We start from the raw sequence: 26,562 nt of genomic DNA, 5'->3' as shown, positions 1-26,562 counted from the left end.
TCTGTCGGAGACTCTTTACCGAGATCGTAGTTGCGGGGTGTCAGACTGACACTCCGCAATAACCATCGCCACAATGCCCGCCCCCCCACTCGGGGAGCGCAGCGGCTCAAAATCCTGAGGATGTCATATGACGCCCAGTCAGGATTTCAAAACCACTTTGCAGCCGTCATTTGCCTATAGGGCTGGCGGAAAGCAGTTAAAGACGCTGCAGGCATATCTGGCAAGTACTGGCTGCGTGTGACAACAATCTCTCATATTATGTCTGGGCTATGAGGTAGAGTGGCAAGTCGGAAGCATTTTCTTAGGAAGAAAAACATCCAATCCCGAATAAATTTTTCAAAAACGCATCTGAAGTCTACCATGTGGGAAAATGTGTTTTGGTCTGATGAAACCAAGGTTGAACTTTTTTGGCCGTAATTCCAAACGATGTTTGGTGCAAAAACAGCACTGCACATCAGCAAAAGAACACCATGCCCACTGTGAAGCATGGTGGTGGCAGCATCATGCTTTGGGGCTGTTTTTCTTCTGCTGGAACATGGGCCATAGTCAAGGTAGAGGGAATTGTGAACTATTCCAAATACCAATCAATATTGGCACAAAATCTTCAGGCTTCTGCTAGAAAGCTGAACATGAAGAGGAACTTCATCTTTCAGCATGACAACGGCCCAAAGCATGAATCCAAATCAACAAAGGAATGGCTTCACCAGAAGATTAAAGTTTTGGAATGGCCCAGACCTGAATCCGATTGAAAATCTGCGGGGTGATCTGAAGAGGGCTGTGCACAGGAGGTGCCCTCGTAATCCCACAGATTAGGAGTGTTTTTGCAAAGAGTGGGCAAATATTGCCAAGTCAAGATGTGCCATGCTGATAGACTCGTACCCCAAAAGACTTGAGTGCTGTAATAAAATCAAAAGGTGCTTCTACAAAGTATTAGTTTAAGGGTGTGCACACTTATGCAACCATATTTTAGTTTTGAAGTTTTACTTCCCTCCACCTAAAAGGTTTCAGTTTGTTGTTCAACTGAGTTGTACAGTTTATAGGTCACATTAAGGCTGGGTTCACACCGCTGCGGGGGGAGAACCGGATGTGATTCGCACAGCAAATCACATCCGATCTCCGTAGCGCTGCGAGTTCAGCCATACAGATAGTATGGCTTAACTCGCAGCGGTCCCGCAGCAAACTCGCACGGGACCCTTTTTTGGGTCCGCAACGGAATCGGATCGCATGGGGGTTCACACCATGCGATCCGATTCCTGTGTGAGTCGGCAGATCGCACTGCGATATGCCGACGGATCTGGGGGTGTCATTAACATAACATTGACACCCCCAGCCGTCCGCATAGGGCAGTGTGAACTGCCGGCGGGAGGTATGCGATGCGGGAAAACGCCGCGGATTCGCGGCGTTCCCGCATCGCAGCAATGTGAACCTAGCCTAAATGTTGAAAAAGTTCTGAAATGATTTATCTTTGTCTCAGTTGTTTTTACATCAGACACTTGACATTTTAACAGGGGTGTGTAGACTTTTTATATCCACTGAATATGCATAAATGCACACTAATTATCATCGCTTACTGTTTTGTCCACTTAGAGCAGCCAGAACTACAGAAGTTGATAGCTTGTCGGTTGCTGCATATTTCTGCACTGTACAAATGCCTGAGGCAGTATGGTGGTGCAGCCCTTCAGCACTGCAATCCCGGGTTTTCTCCTTCACACCAAAGCCATTATGGCCTTGTTGGTATGTTCTGTGTAGGTTTCTCTGGGCTGGTGTAGTAAAATGGACCATCTAGAACATACAACCCCTGGCAAAAAGTATGCAATCTTGGAAAATATTCATTCAATTGTTTGTGTAGAAAAAAAACGAATCGCACACGCCTCCAAACTATTTTTCGTTTTAAGATTCCAACCTCCTGGCTTTAATAAAGTTAAAAAAAAAAAAAAAAAAAAACTAGTCAGTTTTTTGCAGATAAAGCAGAGGAGAAAATGATTGAATCCCTCAATTCTGAGGGAAATATTATGAAATCGCCAAGTTCCAGCACCATCACCCTGCCCAATGCAGATTGGTGATTCATCACTGAATATCACTTCCATCCAGTCATCCACAGTGCATGATTGCATGATGTCTTGCAGTTCGGTCACAGACATTGAATCCAGTTTCTGACCATTTGTTCCTTGTTTGTTTTGTTGGGCATTTTCTGTTTTCAAGGCATATTGCTTTAAGTTATCTATCTTGAAAACCATCAACACCTAAATAGAAAAAAACAAGTTTACAGCGGGCTAAAGGGCAGGGTGATGATGGTTGGAACTTTTGTTTGGTACCGTTCCAATGAAATGCATGAAGACGACTGCCTGAAGAAAACATGCAAATTTCCACAATCATTGATGATATGGGGTTGCATGTCAGGTAAGAGGTAAGGGGGAGATGACCGTTATTAAATCTTCAATAAATGCACAAATTTGAGATTTTGGGCACTTTTTTTTTTTTCTTTTTCCATCAATTGAAAGGATGTTTGGTGATATAATTTTTTAGGATGTAATCTGATGCAGTTTGTTTTAGAACTGCAAAGTACCGTATTTTTCGCTCCATAAGACTCACCTAGGTTTTAGAGGTTGAAAACGAGAAGAAAAAATTCTGAACCAAATGGTGTACTAAAATATTTTCCAGTGCCCATGAAATGCAGAGTGACCATTACCATAGAAAATGCAGCGTGACCATTATCATAGAAAGTATTGGCAGGGTATGGAGGGATGGCTGTGACTGCACTTGTAACAGAGCAGCACTGTGGGCCCTACAGATACAGCCCACAGCACTGCTGCCATCCTATCTCTCCCCTCTACTGTACAGATCTGTACACAGATGGGAGAGAGGAATCTGCGTCATCATGACGCCGGTTTGTTTACAAGTGATCGCTCCGTCATTTGACAGAGCGATCACATTGCAAGCGCCGGGTGCACCGCTCCGGAGCTAGACCAAAGCCGCGGCCTTTCCTAAGGCAGAGGCCGCGGAGCTCTCCGGGGTCGGTGTCAAGCGTATATTCGCACCATAAGACGCAGGCACATTTTCCCCCATATTTCTGGGGGAAAAAAGTGTGTTGTATAGTCTAAAAAATACGGTACATGGGGATTCCTTAATTTCCTCAGAATTGAGTGACTCCATTTTTAATTTTTTTTTTTTTTTTTTTAAGGGTTTCTTAAAGCCAGAAGTTTGGATTCTTAAATGAAAATAGTTTTGAGGCGTGTCTGAATTTTTTTTTTTTTTTTTTCACACAATTGAATGAACATTATCCAAGAGTGGTGTTTTCATGCTTTTTTGCCAGTAGTACTAGTGGGATGTCTTTACCTTCCATATTTGATGTGTGATTTTGGTAAGGGCATTCCGTTGGCTCCTGTACTAGAAATGCTAATGGCTTGCATTTGTATGCTTATTTGTTATTTAGTACAGTCTTATTAGTCAGTACTAAAATGATGATGTCACCAGATCACACATTCTACTTGTAGCATAAAAGAGGTCAGTATGTGTTTGTGGTCACAGAACTAGAGCATGCCGGTACACGTGTACCGGCAGAATTTCTTCGTGAGTTTATGCTGACCTTCTTTTTTTTTTTTTTTTTTTTTTTTTTTTATTTAAACCTTTTAATAAAAAAGTAACGCACCATTAGAGCTTCCTCCTTTTTTCATGGTATATTTTGACAGGGAGCACCTTCCACTCTTGTTTTGGAATGAGCAGGATTCAGGATGTGGTCATACTGACCGCATAAATATGTCTTGACTGCTTTTGTTTTGCAAGGTCTTACAATCTGGTGAGTTTTCACCTTTGAGGTTTTTGGTGGTGGTCTAGTTATGGTGTTTAATGGACCCTGGTCACAATATTTGAGGTCGCTGGGTTAAATTCCTTTTCTTTCTGGGTGTCAATGGTAGAAGTTTTGGTCTTGCTCCAAGAGCTGTATTTTATATAAAAAAAAAAAAAAAAAAAAAAAATTCAATATAATTTTTTTTCTGTAAGCTGCTTCAGGCTGGGTTCACACTTGTACAAATTGGATGTGGGTTTCCCCACATCTAATTTGCATGACAGGAAGCTGTGACCAGCTCTCAATGGAGCCGGTTCACTCATTTCCGGGGCAGCCGCAGAGCACACTGCAGAAGGGTCCTGTGTGTCTTTGGCTCAGTTTCAGGTCTGAATTCAGGCAAAAATTCAGACCTGCTTTGCCGCTGAAACAGACACCCTACATGCGAGCCGCTTCCGCATATAGTGTGAACCCAGCTTCAGAGAAGGCCTATACTAACCAGAACTATTTAAAGCATGGGTGCTCAACCTGTCTGTGGCCCTCCAGCTTTTGCAGAACTACAAGTCTAGTGAGGCATCGCAAGGCTGACGGTTACAAGCATGACTCCCAAAGGCAGAGGCAGGATGGGACTTGTAGTTCCGCAGCAGCTGAAGGGCCACAGGTTGAGCATCTGTGATTTAAAGTATATGTGAACCTTCACCTTGTAAAACAACCATTTTTTCATTTAATCTAAATAGCCAAAACAATTGTATATACAGATTAAAAATAAAAAAGTATAAAAGTGTGTTTTTTTTTTTTTTTTTTTACAGTATTTTTTTTCTTCTTGGTTTTTCTTTTTTATAAGTGAGTACATATTTGTTTTCAGCTGCATAAGGAGCTTAGAGAGCTAGGGACCAAGAAACAGCAGTACACTGAACATCTCTGTGAATGGTTTGGGGGGGGGGGGTCCGATGTCATGTCAGCACTAGTCTGATAATTGGAGAGCAGGTGGAGTTCCTAGCACAGCCAGACAACACGGTGTTCTCATACCCCTAGTGTAATATTTATTTTATTTTTTATTTTTTTATTATTACGAAAGCAGAGGGACTGGTGGGAACACCAGGGATTTCACACAAAGGAATCAATACAAAGTGAACAGGATAGTTTTTAATAGAATGCATAGTACAGCTTCTGGCAGGATCTAGCATGGTTATACATCTTTGTAATCTGTAGAAATTGACTTGCTTTATAGATGGTCAGCTTTGTAAGCTTAGCTGTGGAGGGTTACATAGTTAGTCAGGTTGAAAGAGTCAGGTTGAAAAGTCCATCCAATAAAAGAAAAAAAACATCAATTTCATATACACAATCCTATACCAACAGTTGATCCAGAGGAAGGCAAAAAAAAAAAGAAGAAACCCCTGAGAGGCAATCACATTTACCTATAAATGTCTCCAGTTATATTATGTACGGTGAAATGTCTCTCGCCCATTATATGAACAGGCAGCTATTCTGCCTGTGTAAACATTTTACACTGCCTATTCTGGCAGTGTAAAATGTTTTACTGGTTTACTAAAATAAAATTTCCCCACCGATGGGCAATGATTGGTAGGGATCATATAATGACAAAGTGGGCTTTTTTTTTTTTTTTTCTTTCTGGATCCAAACCACTGAAATGTGAGTCTGAACCCGATAAACGTTTATTTGTGTTTTTGTTATTTTTCTCAGGGTAAAATATTCAGCTACAGGCAATTCAGAATAGATAAAGTGGGAGAATTGTACACACTGGAGCAGTGGGATCGAGGCTTCCTCAGTGTTAAGGAGTTGACGGAGAGCCTACGAGGCTGCACACTGAGGTCCGGAATGGAGACTTTCCATGTCAAGCAATGTATCCTACCCAAATCTGGAGGTAACAATGCTGGAACTTGCTGTACTACTTCACTAATTGAATGTTGATGGCCACTTTACATTTTATTATTTTTTGGTGAAATATTAAGTGCAGTTTGTTTTGAAGAGAACCTTTCATGTAAATCGCCCTGTTACTGCCTAAGATCAGTCAGCACAGGTTCACTGTAGGTCATTTTTTCTATTTAGCCAGTCCTGTTCTGCGATTCCAAAGAGCTTCCTAACCCCAAGCACAAGGCTTTGATTTGATTTCCAACTCCTAGCTGGCCTCTCCAGCCATGCGTAATTCAACTGGCTTGTCTTAGTGGTCAGTAGTACACAAAAAAAAAAAAATTTGCTGAACAGGATTGTTTTAGTTATTTAGGATGCTGACTGATTCTGCAGGAATATGTAAATCCATAGAGTTCAATTTCTTTCCCTATGCGGACTTGTTGTGTAATGCCCTTGTGACCGTTCTACAGATGTGCAGGTAAGTGAGAAATTTGGGTGAAATTACTAGTGTTTTATTTTTATTTTTTTGCCTGGCCAAAACTAGAATGGCAGAAGCACACATACACACAGTAAAACATACCATCATTATGTAGATAATGTTCCTTGATTCTGATTAACCCAGGACCGCTATGTAACAAGGCAAGCGTGCTGACAACACTTCATTTTTAATCCTATGGGACAGCATGGAGATGTGCATTAGCACCAGCATACCATTTTTTTTTTTTTTTGGCAGAAACAAAGGTCACTGCCTTCTATTGTCACAGTAAGGCGATCTGGCTTGTTTACAAATCGCATTTCTGCCTGTGTCTCGAATGATCGGCCGGTCCTGGTGGACATCGCAAACACCGGACCTGCTGATTGACTACTGATGTGTCCAATTGCAGCGGGAGCAGGTTGTTGCCGGCGGCACGTGTGCGTACCCCAGGCCCGGAAGTGCAGGATCACGTACCTGTACGTAAATCTGCAGAGAGGAGCCGCCGCCCCACAGTAAATGTACATGGGGCGGTCGGCAACAGGTTAAATGGGGGCGACTTCTTTTCTATACCCACTGTACCTTTTTTGTCCAAAAACTGTCTGCTAGTATGGACTGAACCCTGGAGAGATGATGTATTTATATGAACTTTGACAAAGGAACTGTTCTTAGAGCCCACAGCAGATTCTGCCATATGAAAGATGGGCTTTGGTTGTCTACAATACAAAAAAAAAAATATATATATATATATATATATATATATATATATATATATATATATATATATATATATATATATATATATATATATATATATATATTCTATCATAATATAATTTTTAAAAAAAAAATGTTGCGTACCTGAATATTCATATAGTACATCAGACAGGGGTTACATCTAGATCAATGAGAAAACCCAACATCCGTTATTAACAATAAACATTGTACATATCCATGTGTGCTTGGCTGAGCCATGCAAAGACTCCACCCCCATGATGAAAAATATTATATATATATATATATAGTACAATGTAGGTTGGTGGTTGTTGAAGGCAAGGACATCCTTTTTCAGGGATTTTACAATTTTCAGAAAACTCTTTAAGATTTGTTCTTCAAAAACTGTTAAATGAAAAGATTCCTGTTCTGTGATCTTGTGTTTTTTCATTGCTTTGTGCAGGTAAGTCACAGGGAACATACCTTTTTATATAGAACATATATAGACATTGATGTGCATGGTGTGAAGAGTAGAGAAGGAAGTGCTAAAGAAAAAGATTGTGTTGGCATTAATGTCGTCACAAGTAGAAAATCCCCTTTAATTGCTCAACATACATCTGTAAAGGGACCGAGTGCACCTCCTAAAGCTGTCACAAAGAACTGCAAGATTTTTAATTTCTGGCTCCTGCTTATCTGTGCTACATTTTGGCACTGTCGTGACATAAAGCCATACAAATATTTGTTCAAGGTGCCATTTTTGACTCCTAATAAATCTAAGTTATGCACTTTACTAAATTTAAGCGACTGAATATTTGATTGCATTTGCAGAAGTTTCCAACCTGACTATCTGCCGGAAGGAGAGGAACAGCAAAGAGAATGCAGTATCTCGAAACCTGAACTTGAGCCAGCTGAGCTTCCACCAGATCCGCAAACATGAAATCTCACAGGTTTGTGTTCATTCATCAACTGTCCACTTCCTTTATGAGATCTGCCAATAAAGGATAGTGTTGAAATTGGTTACTTCTCTTAATATTTTTTGATCGGATGGGATTTAAAGTGATATTAAAGTTCACTTTTTTTTTTTTTTAAATAACAAACATGTTATACTTGCTCTGTGCAGTGGTTTTGCACAGGGCAGCCCCGATCCTCCTCTTCTTGGGTGCTCCTGGCTCCTCTCTTCTGCCAAGTTCCCCCATAGCAAGCAGCTTGCTATGGGGGCACCCAAGCAGGCTCACTCCTTGGTCGCTGTTCTGTTTGTCCATTCACACACACTGAGCCTGGCTCCACCCTGCTCTCTCCTCATTGGCTGTGATTGACAGCAGAAGCCAACGGCCCCTGTTGCCATTTAAGCCAACAAGGAGGAAGAGACCTAGAGGCACTGTTCTTGTGCACATAGTTGTGCACATAGTTGGATTGAGAGGGGGCTCAGGTAAGTATAAGGGGGGCTGGGGGAGCTGATGCAAACAGGTTTAAGGGTAAAAACAACCTTGACCCTTTATAACCATGCAAGCCATAGATTATAAAATTTTCTTTCCTTCTACCACAGGTGAAAGGAAAGAAAATTGCTTAATTCCACCATCAACAGTCTGCTGATGGGGGGAATTCCTCCCGCTGTACTAATGTGTTGTGTCAGCGGGGATCCTTCCCTGCCGGCAGAACACAATGATCACTAGGCTCTAACAAGCAGGACCCTCTAATTCCTCCTGTATTAAATTGAATTGTAACTGTACTGTCTGCCCTCTTGTTGTAAAGTGCTGTGCAAACTGTTGGCGCTATATAGATCCTGTAAAATAATAATCACTGCCTGCTGTTATAGCCACCGGCAGTGATCTCATGTGAAAAATCTGACCGGCTGATTGACTTCAGTATAATGGATCGAATCTCGGCTGGTCCCTGCTGAACTGGCCAAGATTTGATCCACGTATGGCCGGCTTTAATCCCAAGGCCCAACTTCTGTAGTGACACAGTTCTTCCATTCTTTGTCCTTTAACACACCAGGTGGTATTACTCTACTGGACACTAAGTGACTGTGCCTTTTACAGGAAGTTTAAGCCTCCATATCAGCTTTGTCTTTGAAGTTAGACATATCCTATAGTGACACAAATTTATGAAGAGCTGTAAATCACAACTAAGCTACTTGGCGAAAGGACATCCATCCAGATTACGGAGATCAGGAGTTTCCATTGCAGTGTACTGTTAATGCTACAGAATACATATACATCTTTGCACTCCACCCTTGGGACATCACTTTGGGGCAGACCTTACCTTTTCAGCATACCTGTGCCTCTGCACAATGGCGGCTTCATAAAGACATGGTTTGAGGCGTTTGACTTGGAGGCGCTTGAGTGGTCTGCAGAGTCCTGATCTTTACCCTTTGAATGACATTTTCAAGCCAGATCTCCTCATTCAACACCAGTAGCTGACCTCACAAATGCTCTTTGGCTTATTGGGCACACATTCATACAGATACTCTCCAAAATCTTGTGAGAAACCATCCTAGAGGAGTAGATGATATTATAGCTTTAAAGGAGGGGTCAACTTCCTAATATTGCACGTGTTTTTTTTAAAAGGGATGTCCAAAAATCTCATACAGGTGTAATGGTAAGCTGTCTGCAAACTTGCCTATATAAGTTGGCACAGTGTTTCTCAACCTTTTTTCAGTCAAGGCACCCTTTACAATTATGGACAGTCTTGAGGCACCCCATTCTAAAATGTAAAAACGATTCTAATAAATGCAGCAACATCAATACACATAGGACACCAAACATTTGAGATTATTTATTCTTCCAAAGCAATTACACTTTTGCAAACTGGCACTGACTAGTATACCAGTGTTTCTCCTCTTCCTCAGTTTTTCTCCATCACTCAACTAATGTGACCCCAAAGCTGATAGAGGAAAGGGAGGGTCAAACAAGGATGCTATGCAGGTGACTGACATCCTCCTTATCAACTGATGTCATTGGTCATTAGGAGGTCGGCAGCTAAAAGGTCGTAATGGTTCACAATGAAAATCTGGGAATTTGTGTAACTGAAAGGCAGATTTCATCCACCCACCTGCTTGTATGCCATTTTTAAGCATTTGGCCAAGGCACCCCTGGGTGCCCGGGCACCCGGGTTGAGAAAGTCTGGCTTAGCAGATGTTTTGGTCTGCTAATTTGTTCTGTTTTTTTCTTTGATTAGAGAAAGAACCATATTTTCTGAAATGATTTCCTTATTAAAAAATGTTTATCTTTGCACAGAAAGCCCATTTGGGTCAAGGTACTCGCACAAATATTTATGAGGGGGTTCTGATGGTGAGTGGCGGTGGAGACGAAGAGTCGGAATATGAGTCCAGTGAGCTGAACAACAACTCGCGGGATTTACGAGTGGTGCTGAAAGTGCTGGACCCCAGTCACCAAGACATAGCGCTGGTGAGCATTTTCATGTAGTATTTCCCATTTACATAATTAATGTCCTGTCTGCATGTCTACTAATTTGACCACATTGTTCTATTTCTGCCTTATGTTCTCCTGTCTACTTTTTTTTTTTTTTCTTGCGCATCATTTTCCTCCTCCACCCTGCACATTAACCTTGCCTTACAATAATCCTCTTTCATCCTGGTTGCTGCAATCATACAGCCTCTGTCTACACAGGCTAAAGCTGGCCATAGATGGATTGAAATTTGGCTGCTTCAGCAGAGACTGTCCAAACTTCCATCCAAGTGTGGCCATCCCTGTCCAACAGAAGTCTAAATTTAGATAGACTTCTGCTGAACAGAAATGTTGGAACGCTTTTGGCGATCAATTTTAATATCGGTCATCTCTCGATCTTGCTTCTTAGGCTTTCTTCGAGACTGCAAGTCTAATGAGCCAAGTGTCTCATATCCACCTGGTGTTTGTCCATGGAGTCTGTGTGCGGGAGTCAGAGAGTAAGTAATCTTGGGGCACAGAGGATATTCTGAACTCCAGGAAGATATTAAAATACATAACTGCAATTTTATATAGTGTCATTTAAAAAATCTATAATACTAAAGTGTGTGTGTGTGTGTGTATATATATATATATATATATATATATATATATATATATATATATATATATATATATATATATATATATATATATATAAAATATAATATAGAGAGAGAGATATTATAACTATACATCTCTCTCTATATATCTTCGTGTTGGCTTCCTTCAATCCTCCTCCCAACAGCATTTGAATTGGGAGGGATAGTAATCTGAGTCATGCAAGCCTGTGCTGGTTTCCATCTGTTCAGCAAGAGGGTAGGCCAGAGTGCTGACCACACCAGTGCTTCTTCCTTATCCAATCACATTTTGGGGTTTGTCCGAAATCGGTGTAGTCTGAAGGGAGATCCAGTACTTGGCTGTGCTCTCTGGCAGCGTTGTAGTACATAAATGCAAACCTTTTGGCAAGTCAAACCGTTTATGTATTGCAACTTTTTTTTTTTTTTTTTTTTTTTTTTTTTTTTTTAGCTAATGCTTGGGGTTTACCCTAACCACTTCATGTCCCCAGTCTGAACAATAATGTTGTCTTGCTCCTTGCCCCCTTTTTAAAATCCATGTTTCCCCTTTAACAACTAGCAGTTGACACTGTGCGTGACTACTGGTTGTCATACCTGGCTGTCACTGACAGCTCTGATTTCCCCCTAATGTTTGGGAACCAGAGTGTTTCCTGATCATATGATAATTAGGTCGGCTAAAACATAGCGGTCACAAGCAGGCTGTAGTGGTCCCAAAAAAAAAAGCATTAGACCTACAGGTGGCATATCACGGGTGCAATGACTTACAGATTCCTAGTAAAAGAAAATAATTCACTTTATTATTTATTTTTATTTTTTTTTACCTGCAAAAAGATGTGCGTTTTTTTTTTTTTTTGTTGTTTTTTTTTTTTACGAATGTGAACTTATCCTTTTAATACTGTAGTTGTCAAATACAATTACGACAGGCAAGACAGTTAAGCACCCGGCCTCTTCCACTACAAAGCCATGCTGTTGTCATGTATGCGGTTTAGCAATATCTTGCTGAAATATGCAAGGTCCCTGAAAAAAGATGTCATCTGGATAAACGTATATGCTGCTCAAGATCTGTAAGTTGCCCATTCCATATGCACTAATACACCCCAATACCATCAAAGATATGGGCTTTTGAACTGAGCGTAGATAAAAAGCCGAAGGGTCCGTCTCCTACTTAGTCCGGAGGATGCAGTGCCCATGGTTGCCAAAAAATTTTAGATTTTGATTTGGCTGACCACAGAACAGTTTTCCACTTTGCAACAGACCATTTTAAATGAGCCTTGGCCCTGAGAAGCTGGATGCGTTTCTGGATCATGTTCAGAAATGGCTTCTTCTTTGCATGATAGAGCTTTACCTTACATTTTTAAATGACACAGTGAACTGTGTTCGCAAACAATGATTTTTGCTTGAGCCCATGTAGTGATGTCCATCAAAGAATCATACCTGTTTTTAATGCAGTGCCACCTGAGGGTCAAAGATCACGTTTCGTTCTTGTCCCTTACACACAGATGTTTTTTTATTTTAAAGCTCTTGATATGTACAGTAGATGGGGGGGGGGGGGGGGGGGTGTGTGTGTGTGTGTGTGTGTGTGTGTGTGTGTGTGTGTGTGTGTATTATTGCATTCAGTTTTTATGTGGCTTTTACGGTTTCCCAACTTTTTTGGAATTGGGGTTGTATATGGACTGATTAGCCAGTGTGCACTGCAAATAAAGTTAAGCACATTTTGAGCTTCACAGGTTTGCTCTGGGTGTATTCAAACTTGCATTTCATTGGTCACATTTCTGTTCTGTCTTATGCTAGACATCATGGTGGAGGAGTTTATAGAACATGGGCCGTTGGATGTCTGCTTACGCAAAGATAAACATCTGATCACGACAGGTTGGAAGTTCACTGTAGCTAGACAGCTGGCCAGTGCTTTGAGTTACCTGGTAAGTGCATTGTTTATTGATCTTTATGAAATGGGGTCTGTTCGGGATTGTAGATCGCACCTAGACTGCTGTTGGGAAAGTGCTGGATTGTTAAAGCTGGACCTCATGCTGAACAGCGCAGGTTTATTTGAAATTTAGTTTTGGATGGAGTGGATATGGATTAGAACACTTTTTTTTTTTTTTTATTACTATCTGTGCCCCCGTTATGGAGATTCACGCTCTATATGTCCTGTTTACTATTATTGAAAGTAAAAGAAAATACCAAATTTTGGTTTGTCCCCAGAAAAGTAATAGAAGGGAAATCTTCCAATAGGTACACTAGTTCTGGGGGTCCCCAAGGAATTACTTTAATTTTCAGGGATTTCATCTAACTTGCTGTTTGGCCGTGGGACAGGAAGTAAAGGGAACACAGATGGCGAAAAAAAATCTGATGGGTTATAACCCTTTTTTGCACTATCCAAAATGGGTGGGCTGGGGGGGGGGGGGGGGACAGATTTTGCCTATAGTTCTAATTTAAGCCTGGTCTTCTTTCAACAGCTGTGACTCCTGTGAGTAGGTATCAAGCTATCATTGCTACTAAAAACAAGCCCCTGGCTTCTTATTTCTATTTCATTCAACCGGCTGTCACTGCTTTCGGGGTTGGGTATCCATGGAGGCTAATAAAATTTGGTCACAGGACCATTTTGAGGTCCCTTCGATAATTATGTATTGGATTACTTGTCTGTATCCTCTAGGTTTTAGTTCTCTAGTTTGTGGAATAGCAACATTGCTAAAATGTTCTGTGGTTTTATTTTTTATATAGAAATGACTATATATTTTCTGTGATATGATGGAACAAATACATTTTCTTCTTTCTGCAGGAAGATAAGAATTTGGTCCATGGAAATGTCTGCGCGAATAACATCCTACTGGCCAGGAAAGGTCTAGAAGATGGATCTTCTCCATTCATTAAACTAAGCGACCCAGGCGTGACCTTCACAGTGCTGTCCAGAGAGGGTACGGAGTGATGTTTTATGTCCCAATATATGTGCATTTGTCTGGTACAGTGTGTCGGAACAAACAGCATTGCAAAACGCCAGCAGCACGTTTGATGTTTATTTCTGGGGACCAAGTGAGCTCCTGACCCCCATGTGCACTCCATACACAGGGCCCTGAATTGTGCCTGACTTTGGAACCAAGCCCACACTTTTCTAAATGTACATGTTAGTCTGTGCTGGGTACTTTGGTTCTTGTGTTGGACTGATTAAGCTTTTGAGATGGAATACAGCGATCATCCATAACATGAGAGGCCACTGAGAGATAAAGTTAATAACATTCATTATCTCATTACAATGGAATCTGAAAGCTGCTGGGATATATCAAGCAGCAAGTGAACATGCTACCCCTAAGGTTGATGTGCTGAAAGTAACAAAAAAAATGGGCAAGCTTAAGTATGTAAGTGACTTTAACAAGGGCCAAATTGTAATGGCTAGACGACCGGGTCATAGCAACTTCAAAATTGCAGCGCTTGTGGGATGTTCCCTGCCTGCAGTGGACAGGACCGACCAAACGTGATCCAAGCAAGGAAAACCGATGAACCAGCGATAGGGTCGTGGGCGGCCAAGGCTTATTGATGCACGTGGGGAGCCAAGGCTGTTCTTTAACTTTTTAAGCAATTTAAGCTACAATAGCTCTTCAATTGGATCAAACTACAAAGTGATATTAAAGTCATGTTAAAAAAAAATAAAAATAAAGCAATTACCAAACATGTTACACTTACCTGCTCTTTATAATGCTATGTTTTGCATAGAGCAGCCCCGATACTTCTCTTCTTGGGTCTGGTGCTTCTGTCTCCACCCACCTGCCAAGTGTCCCTTGGCAAACATCCTGCTGTGGGGCACCCGAGCAGCCTCATTTACAAGCTGCTGCTCTACGTGTCCATTCAGACACGGAGCCGCAGCTTGGTCTCGTCCCCCTCTTCTTACTTGCTCACTGGCTGTATTTGACAGCAGTGGGAGCCAGTGGCCCCTACTGCTGGCTCAGCCAGTGAGGAGGGAGAGTACCCAGAGAGCCAAGACTCTCGTGCACATCACTGGTTTGAGAGGGGGCTCGGGTAAGTTGTAGGGAGGCTGGGGGGGGGGGGGGGTTGTTGCACACGGGTCTTTTACCTTCATGCATATAATGCATGAAGGTAAAAAACCTTGAGCCTTTAGAACCACTTTACTGCTGGCTCCTATAAAAAGGTGTCCAAACACACAATAGGTCTATGCAGTTTGTGTATGGATCTGAGTAGCCGCAGACCAGTTAGGGTGCCCATGCTGACCCGTGTCCACAGCCGAAAGCGTCTACAGTGGGCACGTGAGCATCAGAACTGGACCACGGAGTAATGAATGAAGGTGGCCTGGTCTGATAAATCATGTTTCCTTTTACATCATGTGAATGGTTGATTTGCGTGTGTGTCGCTTTCCTAGGGAGGAAATGGCACAGGGATGCCAGCCATGGAGGCCCAACCTCACAACTTACAGGTCTTAAAGGATCTGCTACTGACAGCTTGGTGGCAGATACCACAGCCTACCATCACAGGTCTAGTGATGTCCATGCCTTGATGGGTCAGGGTTGTTTTGGTGGCAAAAGGATGACCTACTCCATATTAGGTGGGTGGTCACATTGTTATGTTGAGTGTTCATAAAGTTATGGCTGATCGGTGTATATTTTTATATTTCCCAGAGAGCACAGTAGTCAACTAGAATGTTATGAGAGGTGATTTTTGTCTGAGTGCATAAGCCTTCACTGTGTGTGTGTGTATGTATGTATGTATGTATGTGTATATCTTTATCTATAGATATAGATATATAGAGAGCGAGAGAGATCATTTCTTTGATGGCATAGTAAGGAAACCTGTTCAATGTCTTAAAACCCAGTTATTCCATAGAGACCTGCAGCCTTTGAGACCCCTGCAAATGGTAGCCTGTGATTTCCTTGCATAGGCGTTTACTCTGCCATTGCCCGTTTGTTGCCCCCCATATACAGTGTAATCACAACTGCCCATTTGTTGCATTTCGTAATGCATATTGTAACAATTGCCTAATAGCTGCCTGCATAATGTAACACTTGCCTGGTTATTGCCTGTGTAATGTATAAAATTGCCCCTTTGTGGCTCATGTATTGTAAGGATTGGCAATTTTTACCTACAATAGAAGTTTTTTTTTTTTTTTTTTTTACCACCACTGTATATTTACTAAAAAGGTCCTGTAGGTCTGTTACTATTAGTATATATATATATATATATATATATATATATATATATATATATATTTAAAAAAAATTTTTTATTGCGTACCTGAATATTCATATAGTACATCAGACGGGTTTTTTCATTGATCTAGATGTAACCCCTAACATCCGTTATTAACAATAAACGTTGTACATATCCATGTGTGCTTGGCTGAGCCATGTTAAAGACTCCACCCCCATGATGCATCGAAATATATGTGCTTTTTTTCCTTTTTGTTTTAAAAAAATAAATAAAATAAAAATGATTAACCAGAACCAAAAAAAAAACAGCCAGATAGCCCAACGAAAAAAAAAAGCCTCCCTCCCCAGGGGATGTCTGCTTTCAGTGTTGTGCTCGGCAGTATACAAAAAAAAACTCTGTCCCATTGAAAAGGTATAGTCACTACCTTCCCTCTTATCACTTTACAAAAAGTGAAAGTGGTCTCAAGCGGACTAATGGGTTTAATGGTCTATTTCCCCCTCCTCTTCCAGCGTATACTATTAATAATTATTATTGCATATGTTTTTGCCATGGCAACTACCTTCTATCCACTTCTTTTTTTTTTTTTTTTTTTTTTTTTTTTTTTTTGGGGGGGGGGGGGGGATTCAGTACAATGATCTTCTTGTCCTGTTTTTTGTCCTGTTGGAAATGACTGCAGAATATGTGAATATTATGTGATTTCAAGTGAATAAAATAGTAGTGTTAATATTCACAACTAACTGAATAAAACTAAAACCATCACCCTGTGAAACAATTGATCCATAATAAGTGTCCATAAATTCAAACTCAAGTCCGTTAGTAATTGAAACATCCAAGTGATTAGACTCCAAAAGTGAACAGATAATCTTGAAGTGACTTGATTCAATCTTCCACCACACCATATGTGTTCAGTGTCACCACTCCCTTAAGAAATGCACTCACCAATAGAACATACCTTGCACTCTCATGCTCGGCAGTATTGCTTAATATCCCCCAAAGGTATCAAATATTTCCAAAGGTGTTCTTTAAACAATTCTCACTCCACATGTAAAGATAAAAAGTGCTTCCAATAGTGAAGTATAGTAAAACCATTTATTTAAAACGGCAGACGAAACCTTCAATTATTGCACTTGCATCCTTTTTATCACACAAAGGCACTTTAAAAAACTTGCCAAAGTGGGGAATTCGCAGTGGTAGCGCGATGTAGTGCGGTCTTGGTGGACCCAGAAATAACTTGTAAGTCTCACCCTCCACTCCGCTCGCTCTCCTATCCACACCACCTTTCTCCACTTCAGATGCACTGTACACTCAATGGCCGGTATCCGAACGTTATAAGCTCCTAATATTTGCCGTGTAGTCACGCCCAGACATGTTTCGCCAATACGGCTTAATCATTGGGGTTCTGGGTTATGTGAATATTATTTCTATAAAAAGTAGTTGGACTATATGGCAGCAGTACTGACATTTCCATCTCTTTCCAGAGCGTGTGGACAGAATCCCATGGATTTCACCTGAGTGCGTTCGAAACGTCTCCACTCTCAGTACCGCTGCTGACAAATGGAGTTTCGGGACTACCTTACTGGAAATATGTTTTAATGGGGAAGTTCCTTTAAAGGAGAGAACACCATCTGAGGTAGTAACATGGCAAGACTTCCTCATCCAAAATATTGAGTATTGACATTTTAAATCTGGTTAGGCTAGGCCCCTCTCATCCATACAGCTGAAATCACGTGTGTCCCTTACACAGCAGACAGCACCAGAAGCAGAAGTCACTAAGAATTCACTAAGACAGGGCTGTAGTGGGTGCTAAGTATTTTATATAAGCCTTACAATCGTGGGGCTGTTTATGTGAATGTACAGTCAAGTTAAACTAGGAAAAATTGACTAAAAGTGGGCTTTTTTAAACCTGCATGTTGTGAACTAAAAAGCATTATAGGGCAACAGATCTTGCCTGTAGACCTACTACTGTCACTGTCAAAGTGGTACCAAGTCCCCCCTGAATTTCCCTGACTTTAAAGTTATCTAGCAGCTTCACAATGCAGCACCCATTGCTTAAGCAGTCTATTGCCAGGCCCTAGAGGTGTCGCACAGGAGAAGATGGGGGTGAGGCCTAAACATTTGCATATATGGACATCCATGAAGTCAAAAATGTCATAGAATATCTCATAATTCATTGAAATGTCATATAATATCTCATCATTCATTGAAATGTCATATAATATCTCATCATTCATTGATATCTTGAAGGTAAAGGCAGAAGGTTTCATTCAGCACCTTCTGGACCTACTAAACAAGGGAGCTTTTGTTCTACATATATTTTGTTCAGTATGAACCCTTATTTAGAACCTACTCATCCCAGAATTGAATCTAACCTTTAAAATCAATTTATCCTCACACCTGAGCCTTCTCACAATGCATAACTTTTTACAATGTGTTGATATCCCATCTAAAGTTGCCCTGTATGATGTGCCCAGATTCCTGCATCTCTTCAATAGCCATTCATATCACGCCTTTAGGAAGAGGTCCATCATTCACAAGAGCTTTGGGATCCTGGCCCAGAGCCCCCTTTTGAGTCTTTATACCTCATTTAATCCCTTCATAGTTGGGGCAGTTTTGTGCTGTTTGAAATTTATGGTATAAAATTCCCCTTTAACTAACTAGATTATTTTGCTATTCTGTCAATCTCTCTACAGAAGGAACGGTTTTATGAAAAGGAGCTGGGCCTCCCAGAACCATCCTGCAAAGAGTTGGCGGATCTGATCGGACAATGTCATAATTACAACCCCTCAGGGAGACCCTCCTTCCGGACAATCCTCCGAGACCTGACACAGCTGCAGCCCCAGGGTGAGCAAAGAAACCACATCATAGGGGTTGTCAATTTGCTATACCCAAATATGCCTACCAATATAACGTTGCTTTGTTGGCTTAGTATGGTGTTGTAATAGAATGAGAGTTGTGGCTTTCTTATAGTAAGCATTTGTAGTATTTATATTACATAATGCACATCTTTTTTTGCTTTGTTTTATAGTCTCAAAATAGCTTTTATATCCACTACCATGAAGTACCTTCTACCTTGTATATAGACCTTTACTGCTCTGAGCACCGCTTACAAAAAACAAAGAAAAAATAGTATTGCCTGATATGGGGAATAGGCTAATTGCCAAGACTGAGCATTTTTATAGGTAGACGCTTGCTTCACCCTGTATTGAAAGTCCAAGACCTCTCAGGTGACTTGATGCATACCCAAAGCCCCCTACCTTAGTTGCACATTTTCTCCATCTTTAGCTCACCACTGCTTTGTTCAGCTGCTAAGCAAGGAGAAAAATCCAGTAAAAGCTTTGAGTTGCTCTAGTTGGCCCTGTGTGATGGCACTGGGCTAAACACCAGTACTGTCTCATGAGGAGGGGAAGTGAGCCGATCATGCTCTTCCATACTTGGATGTACCTGGTATTTTTTTTTTTTTTTTTTTTTTTTTTTTTATGTCCTACAACATATATGATGTCTTCGGCTCTAATCAGACTGAGACCTTGTATGCATTATTAATCAGAATTGTGTATGTTTTTGATGTCAATTTCCAAGCATGTGGGGAATGATAACTGTTCATTGGAACTGTTGCATTATGTCTAGGTGAAGAGAGGAGGAAAATCTTTGTTGTGTATGTGTATTCGGCTAGAGATTCCTTGCTTGAATTTTTAATGGAAAAGCAAAGTATGAAACCTAATATGGGAAGTTTTCACCACTATATAAATTAAAATATTGGGGGTAAGTAGAATTGGCACTGCTAGTGTAAGGTATCTGGTGTATCATAGTATACAGCTGTGCTCATAAGTTTACATACCCTGGCAGAATTAGATTTCTTGGCCATTTTTAAGAGAATATGAATGATAACATACAAACTTTTCTTTCACTCGTGGTTAGTGTTTGGCTGAAGCCATTTATTATCAATCAACTATTTGCTTGTTTTAAATCACAACAGAAACTAGCCAAATGACCCTGATCAAAAGTTTACAGAACCCGGTAAGATTTATAAAGATATGTTTAAAGAAGGTAGATCAACTTTACCAGAGGGGCATAAAATACACGTGTGTGTGTGTGTGTGTGTGTGTGTGTGTGTGTGTATATATATGTATATATATATATATATGTATATATATATATATATATATATATATATATATATATATATATATATATATATATATATATATATATATATATATATATATATAGACAAATTTATTGAAGAGAAGAATGCTACAATGATGTAGAAACGAGTCGGGTCGGAAATGAACATTAGAGTTGTTTTGTGTTCCCCGAACAAGTTTACTGAGGTGGCAAAAATTAAGAGAAAAAAGAAAAAGTTTACAGAACCCCAGCTCTTAATCCTGTGTATTTCCCCATTTTAACACCAATGACATCTTAAAGTCTATTGTGGATGAGGCTCTTTATCTTCTCAGATGGTAAACCTGCCCATTCCTCTTGGCAAAAAGCATCCAGTTCCTATAAATTCTTGGGTTGTCTTGCATGAACTGTATGTTTGAGATCTCCCCAGAGTGGCTCAATGATATTGAGATCAGGAGACTGAGATGGCCACTCCAGAACCTTCATTTTATTCTGCTGTAGCCAATGACAGGTCGACTTGGCCTTGTGTTTTGGATTATCGTCATGTTGGCATGTCCAAGTACGTCCCATGCACAGCTTCCTGGCAGATGAATGCAAATGTTCCTCCAGTACTTTTTGATAACCACATACTGCATTCATCTTGCCATCAATTTTGACCAAGTTTACTGTTCCTTTTGTAGCTCATACATCTCCAAATCTCTGTGTTTCACAGTAGGAATGGTGCACCTTACATCATAGGTCTTGTTTACTCCTCTCCCAAATTTAGCGTTTATGGTTGTGGCCAAAAAGCTAAATTTTTGGTCTCATCACTCCAAATCACTTTGTTGCAGAAGGCTGAAGCTTTTTTCTGTGCTGTTTGACGTATTGTAAGCGGGATACTTTGTGGCATTTGCGTAGGAATGAGTTTCTTCTGGCGACTCGACCATGCAGCCCATCTTTCTTCAAGTGCCTCCTTATTGTGCATCTTGAAACGGCAGCAACACATGTTTTCAGAGAGTCCTCTAATTCACCTGAAGTTATTTGCGGGTTTTTCTTTGCATCCCGAACAATTTTCCTGGCAGTTGTGGCTGAAGTTTTAGTTGGTCTACCTGATCATGGTTTGGTTTCAACAGAACCCCCTCATTTTCTACTTCTTGGTTAGTTTGAACACTGCTGATTGGCATTCTCAATTCTTTGGATATCTTTTTTTTATATCCCTTTTCCTATTGTATACAGTTCAACTACCTTTTCCAGCAGATCCTTCGACAATAATTTTTGCTTTCCCCATTGACTTTTTACGCACGCGTGCGCTACAAGCAAACAGATCACAGGTGAGGATGGTTATCTTTTAATAGCCATTGAAACTTTGTGTCAACTTGTGTGCATGTTATCAGGCCAAAATCGCCAGGGTATGTAAACTTTTGATCAGGATCATTTTGGGTAGTTTCTGTTGCTATTATGATTTTAAAAAGAGTAAACGCAGTTGATTTGATAATAAATGGCTTTAGCCAAATGCTAACCATGAGTGAAAAAAATTTCATTCATATTCTCTAAAAAATGGCCAAGAAATCATAAATTCTGCCAGGGTATGTAAACTTGCGAGCACAACTGTGTACCCAAAAATGGGAAAATCTGCAACAAGAAATCAGTGAAGTGTTCTGTGCACATACAAAAATCCATAATCACAAAGTGATAAAGTTCATAAAATCAAAGTGCTATATTGTAACAATCGTGAATTAATCTATTGTATGCATACTACAAACTTAAATAGAATTTAAAAAATTCCATAATTCATATCCAAATGGGTGCTAAAATGCATAAAATCAATCAAAATATAATGCACGACAAATATGCATTAGGGATGCTTCATGTGCATAAATTCTATGAAAAAATCCATTCGTTCATATCAAACATTTAGAAATCTAGTTTGGCTAAATAACGTGCTCGCATTCGGGCAGTGGCTTTGTGTCACACTTGTGCCTCTTTTGCTGCACTCACCAGATGGCAATGCCCTTCACGGGGTCACAAGCCTCCACAGTACCAGTGACTGTAATGGAAATCTCCTTGATTGCTTCCTTTGCTCTCCTCCGTCACCATAGTGTCATGGAAACATATTTATTGGACCCATCGCTTGACTCAGTATTTAATATATTTGTGCAACAAGTAAAATGCTTACAAGAATCCACTTGGTTATAAGCGGTTGAATCTAATCAGAAACGGGAAGTCCGGGTCGCGATGCGTTCCACGGACCAAACTGAAGGTGACGCAATAGCTCCTCCTTTTGCGTTTCGTTACCAAGACCTCATCAGATGTGGCCAGTAATGGGCGCTTCTGATGACGTATTTGTGACGAAGCGTGTAAGTCGGAGCTATACCGTCCCTTCCGATTTGGTCCGTGGAACACATCGCAACCCGGGCTTGCTGTTTCTGATTAGATCAAACGTTTGTAGCCTGCTGGATTCTTGTAAGCGTTTTACTTCTTATGCAAATATATTAATATAGAGTCACGCTGTGGGTCCAATTATTATCTTTTCATGACACTATGGTGACAGAGGAGAGCAAAGGATGCAATCAAGGGGATTTCCATTAGTCAATGGTACTGTGGAGACTTGTAACCCAGTGAAGGGCATTGCTATCTGGTAAGTGCAACATAAGAGAGGGGCACGAGTCACACAAAGCCACTGCCTGAATGCAGGCATGTTTTTAGCAGCATTTCTTACTTCACTCAGTGGATATGATTTCTGAATGTTTGATATGAGCTGATGGATTTTTTTTCATTGCATTTATGCACATGAATCGTAGCTAATGCATATTTGTTGTGCATTAAAACATTTTGATTCTATGCACTTTGACACTTATTTGGATATGTATTCTGGGTTTATTTTTACATTTTTAAGTTTTTATAGTATGCGTATTATATATTGATTAAGGCAAGATTGTTACATTATAGCACTTTGATTTTATGCACGTTAGCACTTTGTTCTTATGGATTTTTATATGTGCACATAGCACTTTACTGTTTTCTTGTTGCTGATCATTTACAAATTTCTTGGTATATACTGTGATGCACCAGATTATACCTTACACTGGCAGCGCCAATTCCACTTACCCCAATATTTTATTTTATTCAGTTTGACATTTACCTGCTGGTGGCTGGCTTTAGTGGAGGCATCAAACAATAGTTTAATCTAGTTCATAGCGTGAAACCTTAGTCCATTTATTCACCACTGTATGGTTACCAATTTTTAACTGTCTTTGTCACATGTAGATCTGTCCGACATTGCTTCCATCAACCCCGATTTCTCCATCGCAGACCCCACAGTGTTCCAGAAGAGATACCTGAAAAAGATTCGGGAGTTGGGAGAGGTATTGTTTTTGCTCTTTCATTCTGTGTCCTCTCACACCCTCCTGCACTCTAACCAGGCCCTAAGTGTATATCTATGCCCCCTAGGCTACCTGTCTTGTGCCATCCTTCCTCCCTACCCCAATATACGAGTTGGCCTGACAATATCAGTCCTCACAGCTACATTGCTAAAAGTGCTGTATATGGACAACCCTCCAATTAGGTTTAGGTGTTTCCAGTGAAGAGTACTGTTAATGCTACAGTATTGGATCATGGCGTCAATATTCATACACATTTTTCAGTGATGATTCTCAACTCCTTAAATTTGACCTTTAGGTGGATTTCCTGGCTCTACCTAACTAATCCAAAAAAGTATCCTCCCACTCCTTACAGCTATTCCATCTAACCTGTGTAAAGCTGCCTATACGTTCATGCAGTTTTTTTATTTATTTATTTTTTATTTCAACCAGCGGGTTGAACAAAAAAAAATCTTCCCAATTCTCCCATTCACATATTCAAGACTTCCTCACTGTCACAAAAAAATAGGTAGATCAGCTTTTGTTCAACCATAGTGGCCATATGGATCTGCTGAAGCAGACAAATTTTGATCCATGTATGGCCAACTTAAAGATTTGTAAACTTATTTTCAGGGCGCTCCGGTCCATTTACGTCATATACCCTGTGTCAGCCCAGCACCAGCTGCAGAGGAGAAGAGAAGGCGCTTAACAGCTGGGACTGTGACATCACCAATAGGCTTACTATGGCCCATCTGTTGTCAGCGTTTACTCCTTTCCCCTGAAGCTGTTGCTTGCTGACACAGGGGAGCAAGATCATGTGACCGGACTGGAGCGGAACTGAACATGTGTAAGTATGTAGATCTTTCTTACACAGGTTGGTTAGTATAAGTGTTAGGAGGGGGGGGGGGGGCATTTTTAAGATTAGTTGGGTATATCCCAGAATTCTTCTTTAAGGTTTGACAAGCTTGCCTATTTACCTGTACAACTGACATTAATGACTAGGGGATATCTTGGAACCAAATGATCCATGCCAACTAACTGCTCTTCATATGGAATCCCTCTCCACTTTGCCTTCAAAGCTTTCATTTGCATACTTGCTACTTCCCCCCAAGATCTTCATTTGCAGACTATCATCCTGTACTTCTAGTACAGCTCTTGAATAATCTGATCCACCATTCTTCCAGATAAATTGTACAAACTGTGCAGACAGGGCAACAGTCTGGAATCCTATTACAAACCGGAATGCACTACAGGAAGCAACATGTGAGGGTGACCTTTGCACGCCCCTGGGCAACTGTCTAGGTTGGCTATACATAAATCTAGCTCCGACTCTCACGGACACCATATAATCGGCCTTGACATATTTATTTCAGGTACTTGTATAGCGCTGTCAATTTACGCAGCACTTTACATATATATTGTACATTCACATCAGTCCCTACCCTCAAGGAGCTTACAACCTAGGAGATAATGTATAAATGTAAAAGTCTCTCGATAGATGGATAGTCTCTCGATAGATGGATATTTGTATGTATGTATGTATGTATATATATATATATATATATATATATATATATATATATATATAATCTCTCTCCCATAGTCATGTCTGTACCACGTACTGAAATGTTGAGGAAAAAAAAGTAACTGTAGCCTGAAGAACAAAGTGAAAATTGTAACAAAAAGGGAAATAAAGGTATTTATCTTTTAGGCCTCTTGCACACACTGGGCATTTTTTTTTTTTTCTCTTACCCTGCAGAATTCCGGCATTGAGAAAAGCTGCTTAAAAACACACTAAAGCCATGCATTGCACACCCGATTAGGCGCGTTTGTGCTTTAAAGGGGTTGTAAAGTAAAATTTTTTATTTTTTTAAAATAACAAACATGTCATACTTACCTCCACTGTGCAGCTCGTTTTGCACAGAGTGGCCCCGAACCTGCTCTTCTGGGGTCCCTCGGCGGCTGTCTCAGCTTCCTCCCGCAGGTGCTTCTCACGTTAATGCGAGCTCCCTCGCATTGGTGAGAAGCACTGCGGGCGCGCTCCCGTGATACAGCCAGCGGCTATAGCCGCTCGCTGTATCACAAGGCCCCGCCCCCCGGCGCGCTGCGTCATTGGATGTGATTGACAGCAGCGCGAGCCAATGGCTGCGCTGCTTTCAATCCATCCACTCCAGCCAATCAGCGGCCAGGCTGAGCGGCGAAGAGGACGGCGGGGCGAGCGCGGGATTTTCGAGGGGTCAGGTAAGTAAAACGGGGGACTGGGGGCGCCGGCAGTGTGAGATGTTTTTTCACCTTAATGCATAGAATGCATTAAGGTGAAAAAACATTTACCTTTACAACCCCTTTAATGTATTCTACCAAAGGCCGCTTGCTTCGCATTCTTTAGTCTGGGCATTCATACAAGCGGTAACGCGGATAACTCCACCAGTTAGAATACCCTTGTGCCCATGGGATTTGAATCTGGTTTTGTCGGTGTTGCAAAGACAACCCTTTGAACCTATACAGAATATTCCTTTGATCCTTTTGACAAGGAAATTGGTATTCATAGTTGTGATAACCTCTGCAAGAAGAATATCAGAATTTGCTGCTTTCTCCTGCGAAGAGCCATACTTAATCATTCACAAGGATAAGGTGGTGCTGCGTCCGCACCCAACCTTTTTGCCAACCTTTTTTTCTTTTACTGAGTTCTCACAGCGGCTCACCAAGGTTGGGTCTCTTGACCCTTGTTGGGCCTATTTATTTAGTTCTGTTTGCCTCATTGTTGCCCACCCTTCTTATTCATTGCTTGGGGTGTCCCATGATATGAGTGTGTGTGTGTTTGTGTGTGTTTGTGTTTGTGTGTGTGTTTGTGTTTGTGTGTGTGTGTGTGTGTGTATATACCGTATTTATCGACGTATAACACCGCACCCCAAGTTTTAGGAGGGAATTTTAAGGAAAAAAGCTTTTAGGAGGGAAGTTTAGTCAGTGTCATTTGCAGCCTTGTCATGCAGCCTTTTCCATCATTTGCAGCCTTGTCAGTTTTATTTGCAGCTTGCAAATAAATGGCCCAGCCGAGATACAGAGCCGGATGTCCTGTGTTTCGGCGGCG

The 26,562-nt window shown here is 40.9% G+C and overlaps 1 protein-coding gene across 1 annotated transcript in view; it reads left to right on the top strand.

The window, feature by feature from the left end:
* TYK2 (tyrosine kinase 2) overlaps nt 1-26,562 on the top strand; it is a 114,061-nt gene that overhangs the window by 69,671 nt on the left and 17,828 nt on the right. Inside the window, 9 exon segments of the mRNA XM_077470212.1 lie at nt 5,486-5,666; nt 7,668-7,786; nt 10,079-10,249; nt 10,659-10,746; nt 12,655-12,782; nt 13,643-13,778; nt 17,496-17,647; nt 18,708-18,858; nt 23,383-23,480. Coding sequence (XP_077326338.1) covers nt 5,486-5,666; nt 7,668-7,786; nt 10,079-10,249; nt 10,659-10,746; nt 12,655-12,782; nt 13,643-13,778; nt 17,496-17,647; nt 18,708-18,858; nt 23,383-23,480 — 1,224 coding nt within the window.

Source organism: Lithobates pipiens, unplaced genomic scaffold (assembly GCF_037356315.1).
Source record: "Lithobates pipiens isolate NorthernLeopardFrog02 unplaced genomic scaffold, aLitPip1_a1.2 Scaffold_8, whole genome shotgun sequence".
Classification (NCBI taxonomy): domain Eukaryota; kingdom Metazoa; phylum Chordata; class Amphibia; order Anura; family Ranidae; genus Lithobates; species Lithobates pipiens.
Note: the sequence above shows the minus strand (reverse complement) of the source record. Positions and strands in the feature narration are given on the sequence as shown.